This window comes from Triticum dicoccoides, chromosome 7A (genome assembly GCF_002162155.2).
Source record: "Triticum dicoccoides isolate Atlit2015 ecotype Zavitan chromosome 7A, WEW_v2.0, whole genome shotgun sequence".
Lineage (NCBI taxonomy): Eukaryota > Viridiplantae > Streptophyta > Magnoliopsida > Poales > Poaceae > Triticum > Triticum dicoccoides.
Genome location: NC_041392.1, coordinates 407,878,511 through 407,888,118, shown reverse-complemented (window position 1 = coordinate 407,888,118; position 9,608 = coordinate 407,878,511). Strand labels below are relative to the sequence as shown.

At 46.5% G+C, this 9,608-nt stretch overlaps 1 protein-coding gene across 1 annotated transcript in view; it reads left to right on the top strand.

Moving 5' to 3' along the window:
- Nucleotides 1-2,436: 2,436 nt before the first annotated feature.
- LOC119333521 (diacylglycerol kinase 4-like) overlaps nucleotides 2,437-9,608 on the top strand; it is a 38,747-nt gene continuing 31,575 nt past the window's right edge. Inside the window, exons 1-2 of the mRNA XM_037606391.1 lie at nucleotides 2,437-2,652; nucleotides 7,224-7,565. Coding sequence (XP_037462288.1) covers nucleotides 2,437-2,652; nucleotides 7,224-7,565 — 558 coding nt within the window. The remainder of the gene's footprint in view (nucleotides 2,653-7,223; nucleotides 7,566-9,608) is intronic.

The following is a 9,608-nucleotide window of genomic DNA, read 5'->3' as shown; positions in this document are numbered from 1 at the left end:
TTTTGGAGTTAATGAAGTATGAATCTTCTTCTATCGTTTACAGACCGTTCTATTTAGACAGATTGTTGTTATGTTTGCTTGTTTAATGATTTTATTTGAGGATAGGAGTATTAAATATGCAGAAGTATTTAGTATGTAATATCAAATAATAATTTTAATGATTCTCTACAGTAGAGAATGATAAGGCGTTGCATTGATTTATACTAACTTATCTCACAAGTTCTTGTTGAGTTTTGTGTGGATGAAGTTCTTAAGATTTAAGGAAACCGTGATATGAGAGGAATTAAGGAGACACAAGAGCTCAAGCTTGGGGATGCCCAAGGCATTCCAAGTTAATATTCAAATAAGTCTCAAGCATCTAAGCTTGGGGATGCCTCGGTAGGCATCCCACCTTTCTTCATCAACAATTACCGGTTAGTATCGGTTGAGCCTAAGTTTTTTGCTTCTTCGCATGAGATGTGCTATTCTTGGAATGTCATTTTATTTTTATTTTTTGCTGCTTGAATAAAATATTTAGATCTGATTTTTTAATGAGAGAGAGTCCTGATATAGCTACTTAATTATCTAACTACTCATTTGATCTTCACTTATATCTTTTTAGAATACTTTGTCATTTACTTTTGTGCTTCCCTTATTTCCTATGAGTAAATTGTTGAATGAGTTGAATATCCTAAAGTTGAAATTACATGTGCTTCATATGCTTGTATCATGCCTAGTAGTTGTTTCACATTGGGTTTAGAAAGCAAAATCTATTGAAGATTGACAATCACAATATTGGTCATACAAGCAATTCATGAATGATTAGTGTAACGAAGAGAACTTTCACATATAAATATAATAATATATTATCTTGGACATCTTTTATGATTGTGTATACCCATTAATTATTTTCAAACTTGAGCAAATTAGTTGAAGTTGGACAAGGAAGACAACTTAATGAGTTATGTTAGGGTATATTTGTATAGAAATTATATTGTTATGGATCCTCCAACATGTGGTGCTTGCTTAGGATCTTTTGCTAGCCAAAATTTCGTACTAAGTAGAGATACTAGTTGTGGATACAAAAACCCTTAAACCCAGTTTTTGACATGAGTGTCCACCATATCTACCTATGGATTGAATAAGATCCTTCAAGTAAGTTGTCATGTGTGCAAAAAGCAATAAAAATTGATCCTAAAATATGTATGATCTTTCATTGCAAGGGAAAATAAGTGTTGTACGAACTTATGATGATAAACGAATAAAAGCGATGGACTGCATAATAAAGGTTTTCATGGCAAGGGGCAATATAATGTGACATTACTTTGCATCAAGGGCTTGCACATCCAAAAATAAAAAGCGCATGATAACCTCTACTTCCCTATGTGAAGGGACTATCTATTAATTTATGTATTTACTTTTATGCAAGAGTCAATAGTATTCCTTCTCATTTCAACCTCAATTATTCTCTAGTTGGCAAGCATCATGTGGTGGGAAAGATTGATATGCCCATTTTGCATCATGATTTCCTACTATTATTTATAGTGTTTTTAATCAATATGACACTTTGTAGAGCAATTCTAATTCCTTTTCTCTCTTAATATGCAAGATTCACATGAAGAGGGAGATTGCCGGTAGCTATAATTCTGGACCTGGAAAAGCTGCGTCAGAGATACCTATTATGCAATCTCCAAATGAGTTGAAATTTTACGGAGATTTATTTTGGAATAAATAAAAATACCGGAGCAAAGAAGTACCAAAGGGGCCACCCAGGTGCCCACAAGGCACCAGGGCACGCCCACCCGCCCCCCAAGCGTGCCCTGGTGGCTTGTGGGACCCCTAGCCAGCCTCAGGTGCCCATCTTCTAGTATATAAGCCCATTTGCCCTAGAAAAATAAAGAGAGAACTTTCGGGGCAGAGCGCCACCGTCTCGAGGCGGAACTTGGGCAGGAGCACTTTTGCTCTCTGGTGGAGCGATTCGCTGGGGATATGTAACACCCACTATGTGGCTATATCTCCCACGTGTCGAGGCACGACTTAGAGGCATAACCGCATTGTGGTTTTGTCGCAAGAGGGGTAATCTTCACACAATCGCATGTACTGAATAAGAATAAAGAGTTGGCTTACAATCGCCACTTCACACAACACATAAAAATTCATACATCATCCAAATACACTCAAAGGTCCGACTATGGTACCAAAATAAAAGAAGACAACCCCAAATGCTAGATCCCCGATTGTCCCAACTGGGCTCCACTACTGATCATTCGGAAAAGACACAAAACAACGATCAAGATCTTCATCGAGCTCCCACTTGAGCTCGGCTGCGTCACCTGCACTGGTATCATCGGCCTTGGAGTTCTCCGGTGGAGGTGTTTGTTCATTTAACAGAGGAAAATAGCGGCAGCAGCAGGCATCGCAGGAGCCAACGGGCGCGGTCGCTTGCGGACGACGGGGATGGCCGAAGATGCAGCAGCAGAAGCAAAACAGCAGCAACAACGAAGAAGCCGGCGACGGCTGGAGCAGATCGGGCGTCGTGGTGCTGCACTTCATGGAGAGCACAGGCGAGGCAGAGGGAATCCAGGGGTCATCAGCGTTGACCGGTGCTCCGGGAAGGTCGAGGAGGCAGGGGCTCGTAGACGGGGCCTTGCTGGAGGACGACCGGTGACGAAGGTTAGCCGGGGTGGTCGCCAGCAGCGTCGGCGCGGTGGCGAGCTGGCGCAACAGTGGAGGAGCCGGCAGCGAGGCGCGCATGTGAGGGAGCTGCTCGGCGGCGCTCGATTCCGACGGGATCGAGGGAGGAGCGGGCGGCGGCCTCCGGGGCACGCGGCTGCGCAGGCTCCAAGCGGAGGAGGAGAGGTCGGGTCGAGGCGCAGGGGTCCTCGACAAGGAGAAGCAGGAGGAGAGGCGCCGTGGGAGGAACCGGCGCGGGGAGCTCCTCTCCCGTGCGCAAGCGAGGAGAGGGAGAGAGATGGGGAACGGACGCGGCTCTCTCTTGCGAGCGTTGGTGGTGGCACCTATCGGGAGGGAGATGGGGATCGAGGAGAACGAGGGATCGGGCGTCGCTAGGGTTAGAGCTGGTGGGGGTCGGCTGGGCCTATGGGCCAGCGCGGGAGGCCCGGTCCAGTGGCTGCAGTTGGGCTTAAATGGGTTTCCCCCTCTGTTCTCTACTAAATTTTCTTTAATATATTCTCCAAGGAGAAAAAAATAGCAAGAAAAGCCCAGGAAGATATGAGAGGAGTATGAGAGATATGAAAAATATCACCATGACCCTGGATTTATGCAGGACTTTAATAAATTGACTTGGCAATTTTAATCGATAGAAAAATAATAATTCAAGTTTGGATTTAATTCAACCTTGAACCATTTTTGAACCCAACCAAATCAACTAAGAAAAGATGAGATTAGGCCGAGAGGTAAGTGGCATGGTCCAAAAATTATAGGAAAAGAATGAACATTAAATTGGTGCAGGAAATAGAATACCACAATTTAAATGGATTAACGAAGAAGGAGAAGAAGATGATCAAGCACGGTTGTGGGTGTAGAAGAAGATGAAGTTGAGAAAGAGACAATGCAGGGGTTGATGCACTGTGCAAAGAGACTCCAGTTTAGGCAAGAGGAAAAATGAAGAACAAGGTTGGTCTCCGAACGGTCAGCAAAAGCAAGGGGGGACGCGGCAGCTACGAGCGGATGCAAGTTTTAAAAACAATGACGGCAATGAGTGCCGATGCAATGCAAATGATGACATGATGAATGCAAACAAAAAAATAAATAACACAGCTGACACGCAAGACATGGAAGGCATCTGGAGCATCGGCCTCGGGGCGTTACAGGATACTTCCCTCCGGGAGGGGGAAATCGAAGCCATCGTCATCACCAACCACCCTCTCATCATGGGAGGATCAATATTCATCAACATCTTCACCAACACCATCTCATCTCAAACCCTAGTTCATCTCTTGTATTCAATCTTTGTATCAAAACCATAGATTGGTACCTCTGGGTTGCTAGTAGTGTTGATTACATCTTGTAGTTGATGCTAGTTGGTTTATTTGGTGGAAGATTATATGTTCAGATCCATTATGCTATTCAATACCCCTCTGATCTTGAACATGAATATGATTTGTGAGTTGTTGCTTTTGTTCTTGAGGACATGGGAGAAGTCTTGTCATAAGTAATCATGTGAATTTGGTATTCGTTCGATATTTTGACGATGTGTATGTTGTGATTCCCTTAGTTGTGTTATGTGAACGTAGATTACATGTCACTTCACCATCTTTGGGCGCAAGGGAATGCATTGTGGAGTGATATAAGCTTAAACCCTAGTTATTACCTTTGAGGTTTCGCTATTATCGGATTGAATACTTGTTGGATTTGTGAACACTTGATGTATGTCTTGCATATGAATACCTGTGGTGACAATGGGGTATTATATTGCTTCACTTGATGTATGTTTTGGCACTCAACTTGTGGATTCCTGAGGTTACATTGGGGTAATCTATGCATAGGGGTTGATGCGGGTTTTGTCCTTCTTTCTCCGGTAGAAAAATTGGGGCACTATTTGAAGTTCTTTGTGTTGGATTGAATATTATGAATCTGAAGTTGTTTGATGCATATCGATTAATCAACTCACAGATACCTGTGGTGACATTGGAGTATTTGGGTGACATTAGAGTTGGTTGATGTGTGTCATATGGTGTTATTTTAGTATGAACTAGGGTTGTTTGTGGCACTTATAGGGATGACTCAATATATTGATCGAAAAAGATAACTTTGAGGTGGTTTCGTACCCTACAACAATTTCATCTTATGTTCTCCGCTAGATAAGAACTTTGGAGTGATTTTTTGTCGCATGTTGGGGGATTGTTATATGATTCAACTATGTTAGCACTATTGAGAGATTTCCTAGTGAGAGTATGAACCCTAGGCCTTGTCTTCAAGTATTGCAATACCGTTTGTGCTCCGTTTTATCACTTGCTACCTTGCTGTTTTTTATTTTCAGATTACAAAAGCCTATATCTACTATCCATACTACACTTGTATCACCATCTCTTCACCAAACTAGTGTACCTATACAATTTGCCATTATATTGGGTGTGTTGGGGACACAAGAAATTTCTTGTATTTGGTTGCAGGGTTGTTTGAGAGAGACCATCTTCATCCTACGCCTCCCACAGATTGATAAACCTTAGGTTATCCACTTGAGGGAAAATTGCTACTGTCCTACAAAACTCTGCGCTTGGAGGCCCAACACGAGTCAATAAGAATAAAGTTGCGTAGTAGACATCACACACCTTGCCGGCAAAGCCGCGCTCCCTGTATTTGAGCTCAACACATACAATACAATCAAAGCAGGAGTAGTGTTTTACGCTTCATAGCGGCCTAAACCTGGGTAAAACCTCGTGCGTTCTGCTAGTTCTGCTCTTTGTGCTTGTTGATCTCCCCAGTCGAACCGCAAAGAGGCCTTTGCCGGCCACATAGATTGTCGTACACACGACAACCCGAACCTCGGTAAACACCGTGTGTCTTGTTGGTCCTGTTACCATGAAGCCAAGATCCACAACACGAGACCCCCTACCCAATATCCATTGGATTCAACCCCGACAACAGGGATCAACATCGAGGGTCTGGCCTCGTCCTCCTGCTTTACCGTCTCCTTCTTCAGCTCGGCCTCACGCTTCTAGTAGTACTTCAGCTCGTTCTGGGCACACTGTAGATTCTCCCACGTGAACCTCACCATCGTCGCTTCATCACTATTGCCGGGAATAATGAGAATCCCTGGCTTCTTCCTTTTCTCTTGGATCAGTCATATGGCGAGATTCTCGGCCCGACGAACTCTGCCTGCTCTCGATTTTCGATCTCTGGGAAGTTCATCTCGTGCCTCAGCCGGCCAAAACGCCACACTGCGACGTCATTTGCACGTGCGGCCTCGTCGGCGGTCTCGAAGGTGTCGAGCCAGTAGCGATGACCGTCGCACTAGAACTCGACAATGAAGTTGTCGGAGGGTCGCGCCCGCTCCCCTTTGACTTGCTCTTCGACGACACGACAGTTGCATGGGTGCGGCATCGACATGGGCAACGGTGTCGGCGAGAGATGACCGGAAGAGGTGCAATAGGGTGTTGCGGAGGCCGTGCGATAGCGGAGTCGAGCGGTGCTGCTTCCGAATAGGGCGACACAGCGGCGGTGGCAATGGAGGAGCAACGTTGAGGAGGTCGATTTGGCCGATTTGAGGTCGTGCAGCGACGGGAAATTGGCAGATCCGTGACGGGGATGGGATGGACGGATCCGGCGGCGGCAGAGTATGCTGGGTGACTTTCGACAGCGGCGGCGTGCGAGGTGTAGCCCGACAGTCATCGGGGGTGGGGGAATGAAGTTTCAGGAGGCAGTTGGTTGTTTGCGCAGCCGGCTGCGGTTTTACTCGAAAGCGTCTGGGATGCGAATTTGCATAACCAAGTGTCCTATTTTACATCTATATCAAACATGAGTATTTTTTTATATCTATATCATGTGTTGGAACACCGTTTTTTGGCCCAAGTGAAGTAAAATTCAATTATCTACATGTCTACATCATATGAGTTATGTTCTGACTTGTCCCTTTTTACCAACCCGTCCTAATTACGCACCCCCTAAATTCAACGTGGTATCCTGGCGGACAACACATAAATTTTTTATAACTCATCTGTAAATAGAGTGGATTTTCTCCCGGGAGGTCCCGTGTATAGATCACTTTGGATGGCCCCTTGCATGTAGCTATTTGCAGCTTTTGGCCGCCCCACCCATCCCATCTTCCATCCCTTTTCCTCTGGCATTCAATTTTCAATCTTCTATATATTTTGAACAACAAGTTCAAATTATTTTCTCTTTTCAGGTTCATGTTGCTTGTGATGAGGGCTTTCAAATAAGATCTATTTTGAATATGTCTGACAAGTTCTTAAACCCATTAAGTTTCAACTGCTGAAACTTGGTATGCGAAATCGACAAAATCGCAAGTTTCACAAATTGAAACATAAAACTTGGTGTGCCCTTGTGCGAAATTCAGCGACTTTGCGGATCCCGAGGTAAATCGGATGGTCGAGCAAAATTTCAACTACTAAATTTGATAGAAACAATTATAAGTTAACAAGTTTCAAAAGTAAAACTTAAACCCTAAATACTAAACACTAAACCCGTAAGCCCCAAGCCCAAAACAATAAAACTCTAAAAGCATATAAAAATTGGTAAAAATTAATGATACAACTATCAAGTTTCAATATTTCAAACTTATTGAGTCGCTGTCATTCCGGAGCTGTGGGTTCGGCCGCGCCGCGTCCTCGGCGTTCGAGAAGGAGGACCTCCGCCTCCGGGTCGCGCTTCCGCAGCGCCTCCGCGACGCTCTGCACGCCGCGCTGAAGGCGAGGGACCCGTCGGCAGGCGCCTTCGCGTTGGAGGAAGCCCCGGGGGTCGGCACCGCGGCCAACCCCTGGTTCGCCCTTGCGCCCGAGGACGCTCCCGAGAACCCCCTGGTCGCGTTCGTCAACCCGCGTAGCGGCGGTCGCCTCGGCCCCGTCCTCAAGTCTCGCCTCCAGGAGCTCATTGGCGAAGACCAGGTCAAACCTCTGTCCCTCTCTCAGATGCTGCAGTAGTGTATGACTGTTTCGTGTTGCGTGGCGCTGCCTGTGAGAGGGCCATTTTATTTTATTTTAGGGATATGGAAACATGCGCACCACTACGTGTTGAGATGTTGGTCGTCCGGTGCTACGTGGAGCTGCGGTCGCGGTGCCGCGAATCCAGGCAGGCATGGTCACGTCAGGTCTGCTTCGGCGTAGCGTGGAACTCCACGACCACAACGTAACGTACTCAGGGCATGTACAATTATGTACAGTCAGCCGTCTGTAACTCTGACCACGTAGAAAAATAGATGACGTGGGGAAGAGAGAAACACAAAACTGATAAGGTCTGTCTGCAAAAATAACGACGGTCTTTTCTCATACTAATCGCTGCTTATAGACGGCATATTTCCCATTGTACCGAGGCCGTCGCATATCGTGCGCCCGGATAGATCTCCTGCTCTAGGAATACAACTTTTCCCCCTTCCCGTGATTTTCCTTCTTCCTCGAACGAGCAGATTGAGCACGCTTTCTTCTCCATGACTTGTCAGTCCTCCAATTCTCTTTCTCCATCACGCCTCTCAATCGAACCAGGATGTGTTCGGCCTGTCTCCTGGTGCCATGGTGTGTCCTTTTTCAGCTCTTGAGATTGGGGCGCCAATTGACGCGAGTCTCTACGCCGTCAGTCGCCGGAGCCTCAGCAATCACCACGGCCGAGCACGCGGCCGCCGTTCCCCACACCACGCGGTCGTTTCATTGACTCAAGATCTCCTGACGCACAAGCAGCCATGGAACTATGCGGCTGCTGCCTCCGAATACGATGGTGCTCGGATACGAGGGACTATTTTTAGTCTGACTAAAAATAGTCTCTTTTAGAGGCTAAAGTTCCAAGCACCCCTGACTAAAGAGAGGCTAGGACTAGTCTTGAGGCTAAAATCTTTTAGTCATGGGAAATCTATTAAAATATGTATTAGCTCTCTCTCTCCTCATTTAATTCCTCTCCTTAGTTCTGGATTGGAGGGTTTGGAGGATAATAAATGCTCAATAACTAGATTTTAGTCTCTTTAGTATTTGGATCCAAGCATGGGTGAGACTAACAAGTTTTAGTCCCACTACTTTTAGTCATGGGACTAAAACGTATCCAAGCATGCTCTATGTTTAATTAGGCAAGTCTGATCAGGTCTGATGCAAACACATGGCAGCCCACAAGGAGATCATCTCATGTGATTAACTTTGATTTACAGGCCGTCAGTCGCCCTGTTGTACGTGCTGTCTACAATGTGGTGTATTAGGTGACATGGACAGACGGTACAGACGCTGGCCGACTGAACCAATGTACATCCGGGTGCTCCAGTCCGGGGCTTGGGAGGCTGCTCTTGGGTTCGGGATCCCGCTCTACGCCCATCTCTTCTCCTCCCCAGTCTCCCACCCCGAACACCCTCCCCTCTCTCCTCAACTCGTTCCCTTCTCCCCCGGTGCGCGTCGCCTCGCGCTTGCCGTCCACGCCCACGCCCACACTGTCAGGCTCGGACTCACGGAATTCCTCCTCGTGAACAACTCGCTCATCCGCGTCCACGCGGGTCTGCTCGGCCGCCTATCCGACGTGCACCTTCTTCTGCATTCCTCGGGTACTGGGGATCACGCTCATTACCTCGCACGCGAGGGCGGGGCGAGTCGCCGGTGCTCAGTCACTGTTCGACGGAATGCCTGCAAGGAATGTTGTGTGCCCTGGTGAATGGGTACGTGCAGGCTGGTGACGGGAGGGAGGCGCTGGGGTGTTCTCTCAAATGCAGGCCAAAGGTCCATAGAGATAAATCTTTGGCCTGGAGCAATTTTAGATGAGTTGCCCCGGAAGTTGATTTTTTTTTTTTTGGAGAAGGAGGAGCACCCCCGGCTTCTGAGCGTATCATCAATTTTAGAGAGTTTGTCTTTATCCAGCAGCAATTTTAGATGAGTTGCCCCGGAAGTTGATGCATGGGCGTATCATCAACATCATATTGCAGGACAGCAAGGGGAATATTTGGGTCGAGGGGTGGTGAAGTA